This window comes from Coccinella septempunctata, chromosome 3 (genome assembly GCF_907165205.1).
Source record: "Coccinella septempunctata chromosome 3, icCocSept1.1, whole genome shotgun sequence".
Taxonomy (NCBI): domain Eukaryota; kingdom Metazoa; phylum Arthropoda; class Insecta; order Coleoptera; family Coccinellidae; genus Coccinella; species Coccinella septempunctata.
In genome coordinates, this window is record NC_058191.1 from 27,361,356 (window position 1) to 27,384,191 (window position 22,836).

At 35.8% G+C, this 22,836-nt stretch overlaps 2 protein-coding genes across 7 annotated transcripts; one reads left to right on the forward strand and one right to left on the reverse strand.

Moving 5' to 3' along the window:
• Positions 1-614: 614 nt before the first annotated feature.
• On the forward strand, positions 615-8,578 carry LOC123309123 (protein broad-minded-like). Of its 5 annotated transcripts, none has more exons than XM_044892035.1 (9): positions 615-1,037; positions 1,111-3,083; positions 3,191-3,372; positions 3,431-3,575; positions 3,711-3,847; positions 4,781-4,948; positions 4,998-5,154; positions 6,013-6,225; positions 8,458-8,578. In XM_044892035.1, the coding sequence occupies exons 2-9, from the start codon at positions 1,161-1,163 to the stop codon at positions 8,545-8,547; spliced, it is 3,015 nt and encodes a 1,004-aa protein (XP_044747970.1). In that variant the 5' UTR covers positions 615-1,037; positions 1,111-1,160; the 3' UTR covers positions 8,548-8,578. The 5 variants fall into 5 exon arrangements, with proteins under 5 accessions (XP_044747970.1, XP_044747968.1, XP_044747969.1 ...); XM_044892037.1 differs by having other exon boundaries at positions 624-1,037; positions 2,233-3,083; XM_044892036.1 differs by lacking the exon at positions 615-1,037 and having other exon boundaries at positions 1,809-1,946; positions 2,233-3,083.
• LOC123309124 (apoptosis-inducing factor 1, mitochondrial) lies at positions 8,579-13,116 on the reverse strand. 2 transcript variants are annotated; one of them, XM_044892039.1, is made up of 12 exons: positions 12,872-13,116; positions 12,615-12,820; positions 12,488-12,564; positions 12,278-12,433; positions 12,151-12,220; positions 11,960-12,099; positions 11,635-11,765; positions 11,208-11,575; positions 10,479-10,597; positions 10,195-10,419; positions 9,146-9,451; positions 8,579-9,051 (listed from the first exon to the last, which is right to left on the reverse strand). In XM_044892039.1, the coding sequence occupies exons 2-12, from the start codon at positions 12,724-12,726 to the stop codon at positions 8,779-8,781; spliced, it is 1,977 nt and encodes a 658-aa protein (XP_044747974.1). In that variant the 5' UTR covers positions 12,727-12,820; positions 12,872-13,116; the 3' UTR covers positions 8,579-8,778. The 2 variants fall into 2 exon arrangements, with proteins under 2 accessions (XP_044747974.1, XP_044747973.1); XM_044892038.1 differs by having other exon boundaries at positions 12,615-13,116.
• Between the last annotated feature and the right edge of the window lie 9,720 nt (positions 13,117-22,836).

A 22,836-nucleotide genomic window follows, 5' to 3' on the forward strand; every position in this document is an offset into this window, starting at 1 on the left:
ATTTATCGCATAGAGTAAATTTCTCTCGTTCGATGGAAAAAACATAATGTTTAATTGGATGTTGTAGTGCAGCAGTTAAGTGTAGTTGACAATTATGAACCAGTGCAATTCTGCACAGAATTGGAATGGAAGTCTTTAATACGTCGTTCAACTCAACGGGATATTTTAACCCTCTTTAGTAACGTCGAGAGCATAAATTCTATCGATATTACAGTAAACTCATTCAGAATCACCATAAGAAAAAAACTGACTCATTGCCTGTCCATAAAGATTATTTACATCTGAGTGAAATAATTTGCAAATTTATTTATATCGAATATTGATATAATTATTTGAGATTATGTGTTCAAACAGTTCCACTATAGTTTTATTGAAGACCTATTAATCATTTTACGCTATCAGGTTATACATGGGATTGTATGTTGAGAATTAACACAGAAATAAATATCTCTTATTCAGAGAAAATGGCATTAGAGGTGTGATGTCAGTGTTCAAGTCAAGGAGATATATCTTCTTGGTTCAAGTAGAAACACTAGCCGACTGGACCAGCGTATCGTTCTTTTCGTCGAGTTTACTGAAAAAGATAGGAGAGGAGTAGAGAAAGGCAACGGAGTGTATTTTTCGAACTGACTACATTCCACAATTGACATTTATGTCTGTGTTCTGTATTGACAGCAGACACCACTAGCGACTGACAGCTGACAGCACTGACAGCAGTTTGTTGTTTATTTTGATTCGCACTGCTACTGATTTTTCTACGCGGATCACTACTCTTTTTAATTTTATTATGAGGAAAACTTGATATTGTTTTCGACAAGAGATACAAGGAATTGTAGTTAGACAATCATTGATTATTTTACGGTTCTTGGATATTTTTGTGAATATATCTAAAAGTTTACACAATCATTATAGAGGTACAGACAACAATTCATACGTTACTATCAGAGACACAGTGTCTGGTTACTATGGAGGAATGTGAAATCTACGATGAATTATGGAAAGAAATAGAAGGGAAAATTGATGTAGCTCAAGACAAGGTAATCAATTTATATTTACTGAAAAATAAGTCCTGTTCTGCCAATAGATTGATAGAGGATTTGAATTTGTCAGGCTTTAATGATTACTTATTGAACAAATATGTCGCACTCAACAGTTCCAGTATGAATAGATTCCAAAATGAAGACTATGAAATTAATTGGCAAAATCTAAATGAAGACGATAATTATGAGGAGCTACTGATAAATTGTAGTCAATCCCCATTTCTGACTCTGGAGATGTTAAATGAGTTGCTTAAAATAAACTATATTGATACAAGACATAGTTATTGGCCAGAAATGTCAAATAAACTGCAGGATTGCTTCTCATGTTTGGATTACGATTTATTCCAGAAAAGTTTAAAGATCCATTATAAAATGACAATCAGTCAAAATTGCTGTATAGAAGGATACTTGAGTCTTTTGAAAGCCACTAATAGAATAGTAAAAGGTCATTCGTTGGATAAATTTGTAGAAGTAAATTCCCCACTGAACAGCAGAGCTATGTTATGCATTAAAGTTATTCTAAACTCAGAACTTTTCCTATTGAGTAATATACATACTAGCAATGATAAGAAGATTGAAGATATTATTGAAAACCTTTTCAACTTGTTCAGTTCAGAAATAGCAATTGAAGATGAGCAAATAGCAATTTTAGATCTAATCAGCTTCATGGATGAAAAAGCAGAATGGTTCAAATATCTTTGCTTATCAGCCTTCATGAAACCCCTTATCTGGAAAAAATTAGAGAAATATCCAACTCTTCTAATATTTGTTTGTAAAAAATTTCTTAAACCTCTGGACAATATCCTCTTTAATTTCAGCAATGATTTAGAAAGGAGTGTTCATAGTCATAGTTGCTATTTTTTGATATATTTTTGTGGTATTCATAAGGATATAAAGGAATTTGAGGTGAGAAATCAAGGGAATAAGACATATAATTTAACACAGCTTATTACATTGGTGATATATACAATTAATAATCACATTTCTTCTGAAGTCAGGGAAAGTTTAAAGAATTTTATTCTACTGTTTTTTCGAACAAACTACTCATTCATTGATCATGAAATTATGGAAATATTATTCAAACCTTTTGAGCATATAATAAAAGATAGTTCTTTGAAAGTGATCAGCCAAAATATTTATCTCTTCGATTTGATACAATTCACCCTGAAGAATAATGATAAAATTTTGACAGAAGGCTACTTGTATAATAGAAGAAAGTATAAGGCTCTATTTAATTTTGGACAATCCAGGAGAAACATATTGAACACCAATGGAAACTTTGTCAATTTGCCACAGTTAATTATTGATATAACAATAATGATGATGAGGAACTATATCAATACTAGTGAGAAGAAGCATTCAGTGGATGATAATACTATTCTGTTGTTGGAATGTTGCGAAAAAATTTATAATGCTCATCCTGTTTTTCTCTACAATTCTTTGACTTCAAAATTCATTGTCAACTTATCGAGCTTTTATAAAGCCCTTAATAATTTTGAAACCACCAAGAAAGAAATCGAGGTAGTTTTAAATATATACAACTTCTTCCTCAAATACCACACAAATCTTTTGGAGTTGTTCAAAGGTGAATCCTTCGTAATTAACATCCTAGACAGTGTGATATCAAGTAGAATAGAAGTAGGCAGCTGTATGATTTTTGATAATTTTTCAAATGAGATTTCAATTGAGGATAAAATGCAAGTTCAACTGCATTTGGTTACACACAGCTTTTTATTGAGTGTATGGTGTCAAAAAAACTATAGTGAAATTATAGTGAATAACCTTGAGGAAGAAACTTTTGTTGAATTGTTGCATTTTCTTTATGGAATATCTCATAGTACACAATTGATCAGGATGTTAGTATATGGAAGTCAAAGTTTGGATTTTAAGATGAAGGGTGTTATAGCAATTCCCACTATGTTGAAGTTTTCTGTTCAGAATGTCAGGAATACTCTTGAAACTTTAATAGGATTGCTATTTATGCGGATTTTGATTTCTAATTTAGATGGATTGGTGATGGTTCAAGCAAGTTGTGGTTTGAAGGTAAGAATGATTTCCATCTTCATTCAACAATTCTTGTGCTTTGTAGAACATCAGTAATATGACAATCACACTAACTTAATTTCGTGTTAATTCAATCCTGGTTCTAGGAAAATCTTTCAAAAGTGCTTGGTGAAATTAATTCTGATTCTGATAGTGATGAAGAAATTTCTTACACTGATGCATGTAGCATAATTCGTAAGAACCTAATAAGATATATGGATTGTATTGGATATCCTTGTTATCTATTGAATGACCTGAATGATTCAGCTATTGATCTTCATAATTTCAGGTATATGTTGATTTGTTGCTGAAAATAATACGAGCTTTTTATAAAATTGTGTTTTCAGTGGATTGAAAATTTATGGGTCGAAATCTATTCATAATTGTGAAATGCAGAGATTTCTACAAAATACCCGGTCAGCTTTACATGACCAAAGTTGGATGCATCAAGTGAAATCATTGTTCTATAAATACTGTTCCGAAGGATACAAAGTATATAATGCTCAATTTTCTACGAAAGCACAAATTATAATTGCACATATCAAATATGCAACTCTTTTCTTATGGTGAACAAGAGAACAATATCTAGATCTCATGTTTCACATATAATAACACTTAAATTCTCAGGTCAGTGTGGTGTCTGAAATAATAACTAATTGTCCAAAAAGTGCTAAAGAGAAGTTTTCAAGGTCTTGGCCTGATTCTGGAAAGCCTTTACCTGCATTGCATAGTGAAGATCTTATTGCAATTGGAATAATTGTAAAGTGAGTTTTCAATTTGAGTTGATGCTATAGTTCACTATAGGTACAGGGTCTTCACGCGAAGTGTCCACTAGAAGTATCTAAAGAACCAAATATGATTTTTTCCTGAGAATTTTTGGATCATTATGAATTGCGAATGATCCGTCTTGAGCTATGGCATATTATTGAGGATAGTCGGCTTATTGTTTGATTTTTGTTTTGCTATTTCCATTATTTATGATTTATTTATGGCACAACTTTTTGGTCTGATTACTTGATAAGTCTCTTAAAAGGGGTGGTTTTTGTCACATTCATTTTCCTGTGATTTGGAATTTCTGTACAAAACGTTCGTTCAAAAAATTCTTCATCATGTATACTAAGGAATTTTGAAGGTTTATAATTCTGTATTTGAGCATAACGTTTAGCCCCTACACAGTGAACATAATAATTTTTTTATTAAGTTACAGTGAACTCATAATTTTTCGTAGGAATTTTTCTTAAAGAAGTTTATACGCCAAATATTAGTACCGAGGTTAACGTTGTTGTCAATGAGATTCTCATATATTTTCAGACTGCGGGTGATGTTTCAAGCTAAAGGTGAAATAAAATCAACCTTATTAATTTCAAAGCCTACTTGAAATTTTTGAATGCACTTTACATTCTCTACTCTGATCTACTTATTCCAGTAACCCAGAGAAGATGGTTCAGTTTTAGATTTAAAATTTCTCACTATTTTACATTTAATATTAGGGATAATTGATACGAATGGGAATATCGCGTCAAGATTATGGGATATAGTAATAATCATAATTAATTCAGAGGCATAAGACTGGTTGATGAAATGGTCCTTCCATCATTATTTACATGTGCAATTCAGTATATATAACGATATTTTCAAGCCCTCAACTATAGCTCTGTTCTCACTTACGAAATCGTTATAAAGTTGATTGTTTCAAGGTATGGTTTGCAAAATCATCTGTTGAGTCCAAGTCACAGACATGAGGACAATTTAGCCCTTTTAGTTAAACAGAGTCGTGCTTTTCTGGATGAACAATCTGAGAAATTTGATGGTTTTGATTGGTTTATTGCTATTTGTTTCTTAGTTTGTTCTGGAAATTTAGAAAGGTGAATATTTCAGAATTTCATTATTTCTTTCTATACTTGTTTTCTTCAGGTGCAAAAATTTATGCATTAATGTGTCACAACTTCCTTGTATAAACTTGATTTGGAATAAATATGGCAAAAAATTTGGAGGTGTTTGGTTGGATAATTTCAATGAGCACCTGGATGTTCTGATGGCTGAGAATACTACAATTTATACTGCTCTGAAGGTAAGAATCAGAGACTTAATTGGAGATTTGCGGAAAAAAATTGTTCATACTGTTTACTTCAGAAATACAGGTAATACAGAAACAAAAGGTAAAATAATAATAATAAAGATAGTGTCACCAATAAATTTGAATATTTATTTTTTGATGAAACTGGTCAGACTGGTTCAGTTGGTGATATATGTATTTGCAAAGATGAAATAATGACAAAATAGAGGAATAAGAGGGCTATGCTCAATGAGAGGCTTGTTGAAACTGAATCACTAAAAATTATGTTTTTCAAAGCATGGCATCAATAATTATTTGTATCCCCAATCAATGTATAAAGTGCTTATAAATCCGTTTTCCTGGGGTGTGTTCATAAACTTACTCCGAGAGTAGAGTATGAGTATGGTCATGCTCAGAGAGCATACATTGAGGAACTAAAAGTACGTTTGTGAACGCTTCGGGTAATCAGAGCTTACTCAGAGTAAGTTTGTGAACGCAACCCTGGAGATTTATGAATCACTTGTGATTAATAAGCCATTGTTCACTGGTCTGTCAAACTTCATTGTCACAACAGAGATACAGGCTCAGAACAAGGGAGATAATCAGATTGATTGATGAGATTGATTGATTGCTGAAATGTAAGAAGCTGCTTTAGCCAGTTTTTAGATATTGAAATGGATACAGATATTATTGAAAATGAGGTGTTTTTTTGACATAATCTTTTCTCAATAGTTCAAGAACTTGCATCTTATGGATATTATTCACTTGAATATGATGCTTGTGGAGTAAATTAAGGTCACATAGACAGTTATTATTCAGTATATAGTCTAAAAAAGATTTTCATGTTTATTTATTATCTTAATTTTTTTTCAGATGTCTAGCTTTAGTTCCAAAATGATAGTAAAAAAATGGCTGGGTCAGTGCTTCTTCAACATACTTGATTTTAGAGAAATTTGCAATTTCTTGATTTTTTCTGTACTCTGTCCTCTAGAATATTCAGTGTATTATATGATGTGTTTGTTTATACACAACAAAAGCAGGATTTGTAGGATGACCCATACCCCTAGTATGAATAATCTCCTGAATGTAAGTATGCAGTTTTTTCCACCAACTTTATGCCCCCTTCACTCAATAGGTATTATCAATTCTAGACCTGAATTGAAATTAAAAGTACAATCTCATATATTCTTAGAGCTGCTGTTGTTAAAAATATAATGGTAATATATTAGTTTTTGTTTCACTCGTTCTCAAAGCAGTAAAGTAAATGGTGGCATGCTTTTTTTCACGCACATCGGTCATGTGGCAACTGTGGCTCCTGAAAAGTAAATGCTCTTAATTCAGCTCAATATACGACCATCTGTCGGCAGAAATTTTTGGTTAATTGGGAGCAACCAATAACAGAGGATGAATCATTTTGCATCACAAGAAACAATATTTTTAAAAGTAAATCTAACTTCGAAGTGGATCAGAAGATCGTGGATTCTATACAATGGCTTCGTTAGAAAGTATTTACAAGCTCCAGAAGCCCGACGTAAAACTCCTATTAAAAAATGAAAAATCTTCCCCGTTTCTCGATGAAAACGGAGAACCGAGTACTAACTGTAGTTATAAACATCGACACCAGGTGGCGCACAGTAGAAGAAATCTCTACAGTGACTATATAACCCCATGGGGGGGTGTATGTAGTCACTGTAGAAATCTCGAGTTTTTCTAAGATAAACTCGCAAATTACCGCTTTTACATAGGATGTGACTGTAGCAAGCTCACATTTTTTTTGAAAAACGTTAATAGCACAATAATCGTTTTTCCGATTTCCACACAACTCGATAGACTTCATAACACATTGGACCGCATAATCCTGCCGAAATTTAATTCGATAGCTCCAAACTTGCGACTTGAAGCTTGTCCACGGTAGATTACAGACGGAAAAAATTTTTTTTTAAGAATTCTAGATGTACGTCCTCTGAAATAGATTTCGATCATTTTTTTGGATATTCGATCATAACAAGCGCCTATATGCTCTGAATGAGCTGGCGCCTCTTACAAAGAAGCGGGTGGATCTAGCGCCAGATGCACGCACTTCATGATTTTGTGAAAACTCTTATTAGAGAGATATGGAAGAAGCGTAAAACGCCGACGTACGCTAATAACGTTATGCGGTAATGGAATAACGTCTTGCGCTATCTGGCTCGGAATTTAGTCGTATGGAAGATACGAATTTACGTTATTAGCGTAAGCAACAGATGATCGGTAAATGTCCAAGTTTGTTGTCGTTATAGGTTTCTAATGCTTTTTGGGTTGATTTTATGCTGTTTTTGTGGATTATGTGCGTTTATATGGATGCATATCTACAGGAATTTTTGTTTGTGGAGTTGGATTAAACTGTATTGAAAAATACCTGTTCACAGTGATGCTTTCATAATTTTGAAATTTATGGACATGAACCTATAAGTGGCCACTATAGTTACCAAGAAAAAATTGGAATATCACTTGGAGGATATGTAGAGATAACGTGTACATACACTTTAGTAAAGCAGTACACATGTACTGCTTTACTATTATCAAGCCATAAGCCAATGTCCAATCTAGATGTTTCGACTTTTATTAGTCTTAATAAAAAAAAGCTCGAATTGAACCCTTTTATTTCCTATTGAAAACAAGTTATAATACATAGTTCATAATCATCAATATGGGATTGAAATAGGTACTCAGAATTAAACACTAGGATGGAAATTTCTATTTTCATTCGACTCTTCCTTTCATGTGACCCATTAATTGAAGATATACACTTTTAACTTTGGTTATTAGATTATTCTTGAGGAACTCATTCCGTCTCTTCTGCTACTTTTCTCTTAAAAAAAATTCGTCTCAATGTCGATTAAGAGGCCCCTGTTTCAAAACATAACCTATTTCTGTCAATACAAACGGAAAAATAGTAATGCGCAAGGCAAGAAAACAACGTAAATTACGATAACGTTGAACGTTATCCACCCGTAAATTACGGCATGCGGTAACGTTAATACCGCCCGCTATTCTGAAAATGGAAATACGCATGCGTCGTAACGTTATTAGCGCTTGACGTTATTACCGCATGACGTTAAGGATGCTTCCATATCTCTCTATTGAATAACCTAAAACCATCTCTGCGAATAACCCTGCAGTCAAACAAAAATCTATGGTTACCGTAGGGCAGGCAGAGCCTGGTTTCTTAGATTCTGTGTTCGTAAAGTTTGCCTGCTCTACAGTTAACTGTAGGAAAAAAACTGTTGTTAACAACAGTTTTTTTCCTCAAAGCTTCTAACAACAAGTTTGTTTCAGATAATCTCGTTAGACGACTTTAAACTGAGCTCATACTTACCTAGGATAAACGAATTGTCAACAAGATATAAGAATGTTATAAAATTATGAAATAGTAATAAATTAATTATGATGAACAATATTTACTCAAGAACTCTTTATTCCATTTTATCACACTCAAACTTTATATACAGTATAATTGTTAAATGTTCCTTTGTAGTTTAAAGACGATTTTTATAATACAATGCCAAGTTTAATTAATTCTTTGTATAAACACTCGGATTTTGTTGTGAGGTAGAATGAAAGCACGAAAGAACAGGTTTATGCTTTTAGTGTTTATTTTCAATCCTGATGTATGTTGAACAACTTTGCTACTTCGTTTAGATCATCATAGGTCTTGTCCTCCTTTAATATCTGCCTCGCGGTTTGTATGCGGTTGAATACATTCCAAAGAACAACCCCTACTATTTTATCGTTTCTCATATAGAAAACGACACCCTTGCCAAAATCATCCGGGTTTTCAGTGGTGGGTAGGTCGTGCCTTTCAGTTTTCGAACTGACTTCAATATCCCTTCTCTCTGTTTTATCTATACTGGCGTCACATGAGGGGGGCGCCTAAAATAAGATTAGAGGTGAAATAAAATCATTTTCAAATTTTATATTCACAGCCATTTCTTCCCAGCTGGACTTCAATTTAAAATTTGTTTACCTGATGAACTTCTACCCTAGTTCTCACTGCTTCAGAATCTGTCTCTGTTATATGTGCTTTTGGTGTATCTGTTGTTTTAGCCTTTGCAAACACTCCAACTGTAGGTAGTTTAGAATCAACAAGACCTATCGCTTCAAAACCTATATCTGGACCAAGATCTGACCAGAACATACTCTGATGGATGTACGGCTTATGTGCTCCAGTCATGTTCTCACCAGCTAATCTACCTGTGACAACTGCATGATCATGATGTTCTATACGTCTTCGTCCAAACTTGGGGTCATAAAAACATGCAGCGTCACCAGCCTTGAAAACAAATTTTTGGTTTGTAACATTAGTCCGAGGACTGTGATTTATAAAGAACATTGCTCCAAAAATTCATCTATTCGGTTAGCAAGCTGGTTAAACAAGCGAGGGCTTTGAGCGTCAAATTGCGCATGCGGGAATAGTGTCATTCGTGCATTGCAGCCAGATTGCGCAAAAAACATATATTTAGAACTGATGTACCAGTTAATAGAAACAAATTATCAACTTTAGCTCAGATTTTATTTAATTTTGCGCCAGATTGAATATATTAATCTATTTGAGTCTGAATTTTCAATTTGTTAGGTAGTTTTGGTTTATTGCGCCTTTTACAGACAACCTAATTTTTTACTATTTATTTTTTATGAAACATTTACGACTTCAAATGATATTTAATTGGAATATTTTTTAATAATGTTTGATGATCCTTCAAATACCGAAATAAAGGTCCGATCTGGCAACGTAGCTCCGAATTATGGTCCACCCCAAAGTCATCACTTGTTCAAACGGAGTGTTTATTTAACTGAAGAAATACTCAAAATCAGAATTCAAGATATTCTTTGACAAGATAGACTTATATTAAATTGGTCTATGGGTTAGTGTTTATTCCCAATACTGACGGTGATTCCACAACTCAAAATCTTACTAAAATCATTACCAACATAATTTTGATTTACCACAGCCATTCGAGATCTCAATAATTTTTAAAGCAAGTATAGCAATATTATGTCAATTAATTCACTTACCACATACAAGTCTGAACGAGCTTGAAGTTCAGAATTCACTAAATAACCTCCCAAATCTGGATCGATCTCCAATCCAGCCTTTATAGCAAGGTTTGTGTCCGGAGCTACCCCTGTGCATAAGATTACTTGATCTACCTTCAAGGTTTCTCCAGTATTCAGGATGAGATGAAGCATTTTATCTTTGTGATTATAGCTACATGATATAACTTCAGCATTAGGTTTAACCTATAATATTTGAGGATGAGGATGTGGAATAAATTATATAGTTCATAATTATAACTAACATCAACTCCCTCTGCTGTCACTTTATCAGTGGTCCATCGACTCAAATATTCTGGTAATATCTTTCCCAAATTTCCACTTTCTTTGAAAACTTGGTAAACTACTTTCTTGTCATAACAACCTGAGAAAAATAAGAAATTTATGTGCTAGCTGGCTTTCTAATACATTGTTCAGTAAACCTGCAGAATCTGCCAGTGACCTTGAGATGTCGTTAAGTTTTCATTGAATCTGTAGATACATTGCCATATTAAAAAATTAATTGCCTATATTATTTTTTTTATGTGAAATTTGTATAAATTTGAGAAAGCAGTTGAGCGAATGTTTTTCTTGCCAAGTTCTTTTCTTGAACTCCAACAACCAAACATAAAAAAACTTATATAAATTCCATCAAACCTAAATGTTTCTCTCTTTATGAATTATATGAAATTATACAAAAAATTCTATCAAAAAATATATACTTGAAAATTATGATAGTAGTATATAATAATTTCATAATTCACAATGTGATCGTGGATATACCTATAATTGCAACTGTGGTATTAAAATTTCATAATTTTGTGTTGGAGAAAGAAGAAACTGAATTGATCAAAGTTGTTTCGAAAACAAGATGAACATGAAATGACATTGTTGCCGCATGCACATTCTGTGCCTTGAAGCAACTTGGAGGTCACTAGTTGATCCTTTACAATTACCCATTTCTCTAAAATCCATGTGGTGTTCAAAAAACTCACCTATTCTTGCTAGAGCACAAGCCAATTCACTCCCTAAAAACCCTCCACCAATAATAGCAACTCTTAAGGATTGTTTAAAAGATTCTTGCAAATCCTCAAAATCATAAATATTCCTCAATTCTTTCACCCGATTACGTATGTGGGTATCTGTTTTTGCTGAATCAAAAACAGGGATAGACTTGGCCCTAGCGCCAGTGGCAAGAAGGGCTTTATCGTATTCAATTTCAAGGCCATTCTCCAACTTGACCTTATGACAGTAGGGGTCAATTTCCACAACTTTATATCCAGAGGCAACTGAAATGCCACCTTTTTCATTATGAACGAGTTCTTTTATTGGAGTGTAAAATTCCTCTGGTTCATAAAGTAAACTGAAAAACAAAAGAATAAACAAAGTAATTTCAATGTATGCAAAAATGAAATTTCCAACCTTCTCTCAGTGCCATTCCATTGTTTAAATATAAGTTTCTCAACCTTCTCTTGGTCTGCATTGAACCACATTTCTTTAGAAAGAGGAGGTCTCATGTAAGGTAAGTATGGTTCATCTGTTATCATAAGAACCTGTAATAATATAGAGAAAAATAAATAAGGAGTACAAAATGTTAAAACAAGCATTAATTTAGATAAAGGCTATTTCCAATATTTTTTTTTGGGCAAGACGCTAATGATTGTCAAATTGTACTAAAAACACTACAGACACTATACCTCAATTAATTTAATCAAAGTAATTAAAAATTGAACATGTTTTATCTTACTTGAGCCCTTGGATCAGAAGATTTAATCGCTCTAAATGCTGAAAAAGATGCTGTACCACCTCCTATTAAAAGGTAAGGAACTTTCCTAGGTATATCATTTGGCAGTTCTGGATTTCTTGGAATGGGTCTCTTGTCCTTTCCTGGTTGAAATAATTAGTAAGATAAGGCAAAACAATAACTAATAAACTTACTTTTTGGATGGTGGGTGACAGATTTCACTTTTGGTTTAGGTTTTTTTTCAGTTGGGAAAGTTGCATAGGTCTGAAAATATACTAAGACTTAAATTACTCCCGATTATTTACCCAAAATTCAACTTACTGCAGCCACAGAAACAATGAAGGTAACTACGCCTAAATAAAATATTCTCATATTTCTTTTTTTAAGTTTATCATATTCTTCTTGAAATGGCTTTTCTGGTTTTGGATCCATTGACATCAAGTTTGGTGTGTGACATTCTTCGAGCGGTTTAATTTTCTGAAATTATGAACAGATTAGTTTCTCCATGTACTAAAGTTTGATTAAACTCACTTCAGATTTGGGTGGAATTTGTGGTCCTTTTTTATCTTCCGAACTGTAGTATCTTTTACAATTTATGTAATGTTCCCCTAAAACGAGAAGATGGAGTATTCAAAAAGGAAAAAAAAAGTTTACTTACTTAAATTCCTAGGTGAAAAAACACCCATGAATCTTTTATTCAGGACATATCTGTGGGTTTTTGCCCTATTTAAATTTGAAATGATACTATACAAGGGTTTGAAACTTAACATTTTATACGAGCTTTTATATCGGTCACGAAATGGCTGTTTATAATTCACAGTTTTTCAAACTTTTCGTAAGAAGAAAACATTGCATTTTATACGTCTAGAAACATAAATGCCATAAATTACAGACTTTAATCCGAATTATTTCTACCATTCGCTAAGAAATGTCATCCTCACGCTTTTGTTTTTAAGGTTACTTAGCAAATTTGCCGATGGTCCGTAAATGCAATAGATTTTCTAAACGAATCTAAAGTTCTCCTGTATTGTTAAATAGATAAATATTTCATTTGGTGGCTTACAAACTAAGCAGAAAAATCGACAATATTTTATTAAAAAAATTAACCAGGAAAAAAGTTGTATTTCATAGACTATACGTCATTCATTTTTCAAACAGAAAGAAAATGCTTGCACATAGAATTTTTAATTTTTTTGACACAAGAAGTATCTACTGTGGTTTGACCAAAGAGAAAAAATTGACAACATTTCAAAAAGTCAATTCAGATGAGTATTTGTTTCGAGAAAACTCAATCATTATTCGAAAGATGTAATGTATATGGTACGAATGGTACCCATCATAACACGGATATTCAAACAGCGAGAAAAGGGGCCCACCCGCTTAAAGACACCATCCTCCGGTTGAGATGTGTTGTACACTGCACTGTACTGATGAGGGACAATAATCCCGAAACCGGGCTACAGTTTGCGTATACATATGTTTAAGCCTCTCTAAGAATTCCTTCGTTGATTTATGACTAGCACGCATTAATGGAACGACATTCTTCGAATTATCGTCTCCATCTTAAAAAAAATCATCTTTTTCAGTAATATGAGGTCAGGTCTATTGTGTGTTATTTTCCGGTCTGTGAAAACCGTGCGATCCCAGTAGAGCTTGTGATGATACTTTTTCGATACAGAATCTAGATGGTAATTGTAATGAGGAACTTTCTTTGGGGCTCAAAAGATGGTATTTTATTGCTAATTCTTGATGTAAAATCTTGGCAACAACATCATTTCTATTCTTGTAATACCCGGTGATGTGCCGGATGGTTTCACTTGTCGCACAGGACGCACAGCCCTAAGGAGGACTATCGTTCGCCAGCGAGGTATCCTTGGCGATATTTTGCTTTCTGCAGAGTGTTCGCCGATTCCTAAGTGCGCCTGTTGCTATTTTAACGGAGTAGAATTATCAGTATCACAAAATACTCGATGAAATTCTGATGAAGCAGCCATAGACAAACACCAGCCTTGTTCAGAAATATTCTCGAAGTCCTTAAATTTTCTGAAACATACGGTTTGACAAATTCAGAATTCTTGGACCCCCAAGGTGTCGTGGCATCTCTGTTAGGTGATGTTTATCATGTTTTGATCAGTACTTGGTTTTGTGTCTTTTGTATTCCTTTAGTCTTTAGGTAACAGGTATGTTGTGCCATGTGTCAGAAGTAGGTACCTACTGGCATTCTTTCAGGATCTCTAAAGATATCATTTATTGCGAAGTTTAATTTGCCATGCATAATCCAAAGTTTCTTGATCCAGAAATTCTGCAAACCATCAGGTCCAGAAGTTTTCCAGTTGTGTAGTCCTCTGATAGCTGATTTTACTTTTTCAATTGTGATCATGTCATTGGCGCACCCAATCGAGAAGCTAATTGATTTTGCCATAGTTAAACCTTAAAAAATGTCAGAGCCCATCTTAAAAAACTCAGCATCGTCAATGACCAGCTCTGCAGACTCTGCTTAGAGGAGGACGAAACGATTGAGCACATCCTCTGTGACTGCCTGGCGGCAGAGAGGGTAATACTTGAAGTCTTTGGTTCTCCGAAGATGGACCTAGAGGAACTTAAAAATCATTCCCCTTCCGACATCATCTCCTTTTTGAGTAGGATGGGACTGTAGGGAGAGGTCTAGCTCTATAGAGCGCTCCCCTATCACAGCCGTCTTTAAGGATAGACGGCTGTGCCAGTATGCTACAATAGATCAGTCCACAGCTGTGGAAACCGCCATTATGGATCTCAGATTGGTTCTAGAAAATCCATACTGGTGTATGGGCTGGGGGGCGTTGAGATAACTTATATCTATGTGTTGAAGTTTCGTTGATAATTGTTCGATCCAGAATTCTTCAATGGTTTTCTTTGGTGGTATATTTGCATTTTCTAAATCAGTCATCATTCATTCATTCATTGCTGTATCCCGTTACCGGAAATAAATCTACAAAAAGAAGAAGAAAAAAAAAAAAAAAAAAAAAATTCGAACAGACTTGTAACTTCTCAGTGCTAGTTGCGATTGTGTGCCCTCCTGTGACTAAAGAGACCCAACCGTGACCTGCAGATCCTTCCACACTCAGGGCATGGATAGTCTCCAACCAGATCTGGCCGCCGCTGTATCCTTCTCGATTCTCCATTATAACTGTGGACCAAAGACCTCCACTGTGACCTGTCTAACGCTAGTTGTTCCCAGTTATGATTAGCATTAACTGATTTTAGGGATTGATGTAGTGCATCCTTAAACCGCTTATACTGGCCTCCTGGTTTCCGGGCTCCCTCAGTGAGTTCGCCGTATAGAGCTATTTTGGGGAGTCTTGTGTCTTGCATCCTCAGAATGTGGCCGCTCCATCTGAGTCGGGCCCTCGTTACTTGAGTCTCAATTGTTGTACAACTCGCGCGCTGCAAGACTTCTGCATTCGAAACTTTGTGGAACCATCTGATGTGCATTATCTGTCTTAGATGACGTTGCTGCGTCTGTTCAAGCTGTTTAATATGTCGCCTGTAGGGAGTCCAGCTTTCGCTTCCGTAAAGAAGCGTTGGGAGGACCACTGCTCTGTAAACAGCTGTCTTGGTCTTCAGATTGAGGTCGTGATTTTGGAACACTCTGTCCTTCAGCTTCCAGAATGCCCGTGATGCCGAATTGATACGGTTGTGTATTTCCGTGTCAAGGTTAGCCCTAGTATTTATGAAGCTTCCCAAGTATTTGAACTGCTCGACCTGTTCTAGAGTTTCATTGTCCAGGCTGATATCTGTTTGAAGGCTTTCTGGCGGACTTACCAGGATTTTGGTCTTGTCAATATTGAGTCTAAGACCTAAAGCTTCGTATATATGTTTATAGGTGTCCATCATTATCTGTAGATCCTCTGAGCTGCTAGCGATGAGTGAACAGTCGTCTGCATATTGAAGTTCCGTGATAAACTTGGTACGGGTTTTTGCTCTGAGGCGCTTCAGGTTAAACAGGCCTCCATCAAATCTGAATCTTATCCCAACACCTCTTACGGGCATGCTCATGTCAGCAATTATCGATACAGCTATGGCGAAAATATTGAACAGTAAAGGCGCTAATACGCAGCCTTGTTTTATTCCAGAGTTGGTTGAGAAATGGTCGGTTGTAGAGCCATTATGCTGTATTCTAGCGGTGTTGTTGGTATGAAGGCTTTTACACACTGCCAGGAATTTTTCGGGTACTCCTAGACGTGCCATGATTTTCCAGAGCGCTCTCCGATTCACCGAGTCAAATGCCTTGCTTAAATCGATGAAGGCTGTATAAATCCTTGATTGTTGTTCACGGGCCTTTTCTTGTAGCTGTCGCAGTGTAAAAATTAGGTCCACCGTACCTCGATTTGGTCGAAAGCCGCACTGGGATTCAGGTAAAAGCTTCTCTAAGAGTGGAACCAGACGATTAGCCATAATCTTCGAGAAAATTTTACTGGCCACATTAAGCAACGATATGCCCCTGTAATTGTTGCAATTCGACGTATCGCCTTTGTTCTTATAGAGGTTGATAACTAAAGCGTCTCTGAAGTCTTGTGGCACATCTCCCTGTTCCCAGATCTTGCGGAATAGTATTAGGAGACTATTGACAATGTCCTCATCCAAGGCTTTGAATATCTCCGCCGGAATGCCGTCTAGACCAGGTGACTTATCATTTTTCATATTTTTAATCGCGCTTATGATTTCCGACATTGAAATTTCGTCATCAAGCGATGTCATCGGGCTATACGCGGGAAGCAGGTCTAAAATGGATAAATCCGAGTCGTTATTTTGATTCAAGACCTGTGAGTAATGCTCCTTCCATCTTTCGAGAATTTTTCTATCATCAGTTAGAATAGCTCCATGAGCATCTCTTATAGGAAAGCTAGCTTTTCTGCTTGGACCGTAAACAGTTTTAATAGCTTCGAAAAAACGCCTGTAGTCATGGTTATCGGCGTAAGCTTGTATTTCCCTAGCTTTTTCTTTCCACCAGCTGTCCTTGATTTTTCTTATTTTTTGACGGACCTCGCGTTTTATGTTTATGAAACCTATTTGGGCTGCAACATCGCCAGGCTTGTTAATTGCGGTTTTCATCGCTTTGTGTTTTGCGTCCAAAAGGGGTGCGATATGAGTTTCGCTGTCGGCAAACCAGTCTGGGGATTTTCGGGAGCGTTCTGTGCCCAGTATTTCTTTCGCTGTATTTGTAAGGGATGACTTGAAACGGAGCCAATGAGTCTCAATGTCGTCGTTATAATCCGGTGGTGTTAGGCTATCTTTGACGGCAGCTGTGAATCTGTCCTGTGTAGAAGGGTTTTGTAGTTTGGATATTTGAAGGCGCTCTCTTAGATACTTCGGCTTGCGTTGGTATTTTGGGCGCATTGAGATTTTCATTCTCGAGATTACCAGCCTATGATCAGTCCAGCACTCCAGATCTGCTCTGGGTTTAGTGACCAACACCTCTTTCAGATCTTTCCTTCTCACGATCACATAGTCGAGGGTATGCCAATGCCCTGAGCGCGGGTGGCGCCAGGTCCCCCTTGAATTGGGTCTCGTAATAAAATAGGTGTTCGTTATACACAGATTGTGTTCTGCACAAAGAGCCAGCAGACGTTCTCCATTCGAATTGATGCTGTCTGTGCCGTGTTTCCCTATTATTCCCGGCCATAGTTCTGAGTCTTGACCTCTGCCCACTCTAGCGTTGAAGTCTCCAAGGAGAATAATTCGTTCCCGTTTTGTGATTTTACTTAATGTAGCAACGAGTGTTTCGTAAAAAGTGTCCTTTAAGTTGTCAGAGGAGTTCAAAGTGGGTGCGTATACTGCAATGATGTTCACAAACGTGTTATTCGCTGCAGGAAAACGTAGGGTCATTAAACGTTCTGAGATACCAACTGGATTTTCGGTAAGTCTAAATCAGACGATCTGAGTGACCGGAAGAAAGTTTCCCGACTTCTGAAAAGAATTATTGGCTCTTTTCCGGCTATAATTGCTCTTATATTTCCTCATACATGGTCAACTTCTGCTTCAGAGTGTAGAGGTCGTGGTGAGCTCTGTAGCATTCTTCGTCTCTCGTTCTGTGTGTGTCCAGTTCCTATTCATGATTTTCGGCAACTTCCACAACCTTTTTTTCTTGATTTCCTTTCAAGTACTGTCTACTTCATATGCGCTTTCATACTAATCCCGCTTGGGTGAGCACTGACTGAATATCCGGCGTAGCCCCTTCAGCGGTTCGACTCGGCAATTGAATTGGACTCGTAGGTTGCTGTTGGTGATTTGAAGCTGTAGTTTCTTTCGCAGCAGGAGCCAGTTTCCTCAGAATCCTGCCACTCACGTCCCGCATGCTGTCATGTCCAGCCCCGGCTCCAGACATGCCCTAATGATCCCCAGGCAGCGACTTGTTTCCGAGGCTTCTCCTTATCTCGATTTTCATGGATTTTGTGCTCTTTGATCTTTGCCTTTACCCAAAGATTATAGAGTAGAAAGATAGGAAACGAAGCGACTAATGTGATGTGAGCGCCATCTGTGTTTCAAATGTGTTTTTAAGGCCCTTAGGCTGGTTAAAATTTTAATTCGAGGGACATAAGAAATTTTGCGAGATGTCAGAGTCAGATGGCCATTTTGTTCAAACAGGTTTTTAATGTTTTGATTCTCGTATCCATAGACAACCTCGTATCGCCTTTTGTTTTTCAAGCCCGTTCTAGTTGCTGATTATTGAAATTTTTGTCTACTTTCTTGGCGAAAACCTCAGAATATCGTTCGAAAACTATTGTATGGTGAAGTACTGTGGATCGAATAAAACGAATTTTACTAAGGAAAATTGGAATGTAAGTATTAAAACTGGTAACATGTGACTCGGTCATTCATTGACTTTTATTTTCAGTGCTACGAAGTGGATGAAATTTTCAGGGCGTAAAGGCCTGCAAACACTACACCATGTGCAATGAACATTTTACTGCAAGTCGATTGAGAACTGTTCATCCACGTAAATTGAAAGGTTTATTTAGGGGAAATTATGACTTTTATACGTCCATTCAAAGATTCTCAATTGCCTTCAATATATTCAGAAATGCAAAAGTTTTATGGATTTCGATTTGGGAATAGGGTGACTGTCAAATTGTTGTTTGGAAAGTCAAAGTTTTATGAAACCTTCTGTGAGTGTTTTGTTCATTCGTCAATCAATTTGTATATTTTGTGCCATGAAGAGACCATACCATGAAGAAATCATAAAAAAGCATGAAGAAATTATACTGACGGGCTTGAATACAGGTCTTGTATACCTCTGTAAAGTTTTTTTCAATTGTGGTTCTGAAAATAATATGGAAGTAACGGAAATGTGTATTCTATGACGGTAAATTGAATATTGTTTCATATCAATTTCTGATATAAATTATACAAATTCAACTCAGTTTATTAATTGAAAACGGTTTCACAGAAAAAACACCTTTGACGTACCTATAGCAGATAACCATGTACTCTTGTATCCTAGTCAAAGCTCTATTCGTTGTCCATAATTTCAAATTTTTGTAAATTTTTTATATATTGCAAATAAAAATTTCATTGATACCAATCGATTCCAAACAATGTTCAGATGAAAACTAACATCCTGGTCACAAAACAAAACCATCCTATAGTTTTGTTGCTCAGGATGTTTGTTTTCTGGTCTCAACAAGGTCAATATTGAAATTCAATACAAGGAATAGAATTCGAATTTCACGCCCCTCAATTATAAAACAGAAAACTGTTATTAAACAGTTTTTCTGTATTGATAATACGTTTTCAGTGCCATCTCATTGTCAAATGTGTTTTCACTGGCCAAAATTTAGTCGGTTTTTAGTACTAGCGATATGAGGGCGTTTCCTATCTTTCTACTCTATAATCTTTGCCTTTACCATTTTCGATTGACTATTTTCTGTAGATGAAAATATTGAAATTTTTAATATTCTGACAGTGAGTGATCTTATTTTTTCTCTTTTTTTCCTTTGTCCTGCTTGGTCCGCTCTGATGTGCTTTTTCATCGTTTTTTCACTGTTTTCGGTATTTCTATTTCTTTGTTAAGTGTTTTTAATAATTTTACATGCAAGATTGATATTTATAAGGTTCTTATTTATAGTATGCCATTTCTGTCGTATGTATGTCACTGAATGTAAAACGAAATTTTTCATTTTTAGCCTGAAGAAGGCACAATAAAGTGCCGAAACGTTGTGAAAGAGTAGTTTTGTTGTGTTTGTTCCTTGGACCGATATTACCAAACTGGGACTGTTACTTGGAACGAAATTTTTTTTTTGTTCATAAAAATATGATTTTTCAAATGCTTGTATCTTCTGAACAAAAACGAATCGGATATATATTCATAGGATAAAAAAAGTTCAGAATAAGCACAGCTACCATCTGTCAAAGTTTTTCATAGAGCTTGTGGAACACCCTGTATAGGATGTGAAAGAGAGAGGTAAAGGAATGGGACTGCGAACAGCAGGCGCGGCTGGCTATACTGTCTACGTTCTTACGATGGCTATCTCTGGCAGACAATCTACTATGCCATCTGACATGCAGGCCAAACATATTATTATTATTACTTGATTTTTCCAGTAAACGAAATAGTTGTTGGATATATGTTCTTCCCAGATGACCAAAGAAGAAAAAAGTGGTGTCTTATTCGAGGACTTAATGGGAGGTAGTAAACATACGATTCGACATCTTTGAGCCGTAGCCTGAATTACGAACTGAGTCATTTGAAAAGTAGAAATTACCACGTGAGAGGTAATATTAGTAATATTGAATAATTTTTAGTTATTCCTGAATTTCAGCGTAATTTCGGCCCATATCACTATGAAATTTTTTGCAATATATAAATGTCACCAAGCCGCTATTTTTATCGAAATATGTTGAAGACAAGTTTTATAGACACTAAAGTTCACCTTTTTTTTCTCATAAAAACCAACTACATTGGAAAAAATGTGGGGTGATCTCGTGACGTCCTTTAACTCCATTTAAAAAAAAATCGAGGCTTTACGTAAAAAATTAAAAGCGCGAATCAAGAACTAATGAATGCCGTTGTTGAATGGAAATTCTTGACGGATTACTTCTCCTTAACGAACGTAGGAGCTGAAATTCGAGCTCTATGTGCTGAAGCACCATCCTGCTAGAGTCAGATGACATCTTAATTGTGTTTTTCAGCCGGTTTGTTCATCTCGGGGTGTAGGAAGTTTTCTAACATCGAAACGTAAAGTTGGAAAGTCTGGCGAATAGCATGCACATTGTATTTTTACCGTCCTCTGTTGTCCATATACCCTCGTATTGCACTTCCTGTTTCCTCAAGTTGGCGAACCCAAATTCAGAGGGGGCGGAAACGTTGACAGGAATGGCGTAGAAATGCCCTCTGGGTTTGGATCGCCAAATAATTATTTTTTTAAACCGTACGAACGGCAGAGCCCCGATGCATCCCGATCCAAATTCCAAATCTTGGTGCCGACTAAAAACTACAGACCACCAGACCCCAAGGAACACAAAGAGCCCTTCCGCACCTACCTGCCCCCCACCGAGCAATGACTCTTCGAAACTCGTCAATCTGCTCTGCCGCAGCCTGTATATTTCGAAAATACGTATCATCTAAACGAAACGCCCATTTTCATAAATAAGTAGGTATAGCAGTAATAAGAGAATCAAAAACATTTTTCAGCGAGTTATTACATGACACCTATTCCTATTTCGAAAAATTTCTTGAATGAAAATCTTGCTTAGGTGTGTTAAGTTTGGGCTATACTTTTTACATCGAAAGTTTCTCCCTTCGCAAGGATACTAAACCTCTTTCAGTTCAATTTTTCGGTAAAATATTTTCCTACCTCAAAGCAATACTTTTGTGAAAAGGTAATTTTTATTCATCTCATTCTAAACCTAGAGGGATGGCGTTGAGCCGCGCCTTCATTGCACGGGACGATTAAAATGCTCAACATCCGCATAAAAACAGAAGAGGTACGCTTAATTAGTTGACATATTAGCAAATATATCAGTGCATTCAGGATGTTACATAAAAGAAATATGCTGGAATCACAACTTGTTTTGAAATTATCTAATCTAACATACTGGACTTGTCCAGATCACTTTCCTTGATTTCTATTTTCTCCAATTGAATACGAATGCAATTTCTAAACAAAATGATGATTATTCCAAAGGCCTCGATGCAATTAAAATCGGGGACTTTCTGCTGAATAACAATTAGGGGAAAGATAAAATCAAGATTTTCAGATAGTTACTTGGCTTAAATCTTCCTAATCCTCGAAACTTTTTATAATCAGCATATCGACACGAATTCTATAATGACTAAAGTGAATAAAAACTGCCCAAAACTTGAAATTGAAAAAAGAAAGTTGAACCAGAGTCATGGAAACATATCTGGTTCGAAATTCGAGGATCATTCAATGATACACAATATTTCTTTCAATTCCAAGAAAATTTCCTTATGCTACAACACGAAACAATATGTAATTGTAATTTTCATTCCAGTTTGATAAAATATTAGATAGATTCTACTATAATTCAATAATGGATTGAATTAGTACGTGCCTATACATGTGACAATTTGAAAACTTGCCAGTCCAATTTATGTCACGACAAGGATGATTTCAGTTCAGAGAAAATGCCGGAACAGGTCAATTTCCATTCGTAGGGTGTAGGAGCGATCAACCCTAAATTCTCAATAGGGAATAGGCGGTGAGCTTTACCTCAATTCAAAGATCTCTTGACCCTCTACATGAATACTAGTATGGTTTGCAAATTTTTATTGAGTCCTTGAAGTATAGTTACAGGGGCTGACAATTTGAAAACTTGGCAGGCCAATTATGTCTCGACAAGAATGTTTTCATAGAAAATGCCGGAAGAGGTCAATTTTT

Bases quoted from the DNA above. Each gene is read 5' to 3' on its own strand.
- LOC123309123 (XM_044892033.1), top strand. From the start codon at position 966: ATGGAGGAATGTGAAATCTACGATGAATTATGGAAAGAAATAGAAGGG. The intron at 3,084-3,190 runs GTAAGAATGATT...TCCTGGTTCTAG, and splicing joins AAGCAAGTTGTGGTTTGAAG to GAAAATCTTTCAAAAGTGCT. The intron at 3,848-4,780 runs GTGAGTTTTCAA...GATTGTTTCAAG, and splicing joins GCAATTGGAATAATTGTAAA to GTATGGTTTGCAAAATCATC.
- LOC123309124 (XM_044892039.1), bottom strand. From the start codon at position 12,726: ATGTTAAGTTTCAAACCCTTGTATAGTATCATTTCAAATTTAAATAGG. The intron at 12,565-12,614 runs GTAAGTAAACTT...TTCTCGTTTTAG, and splicing joins TTTTTCACCTAGGAATTTAA to GGGAACATTACATAAATTGT. The intron at 10,420-10,478 runs GTTAGTTATAAT...CAAATATTATAG, and splicing joins TGACAGCAGAGGGAGTTGAT to GTTAAACCTAATGCTGAAGT.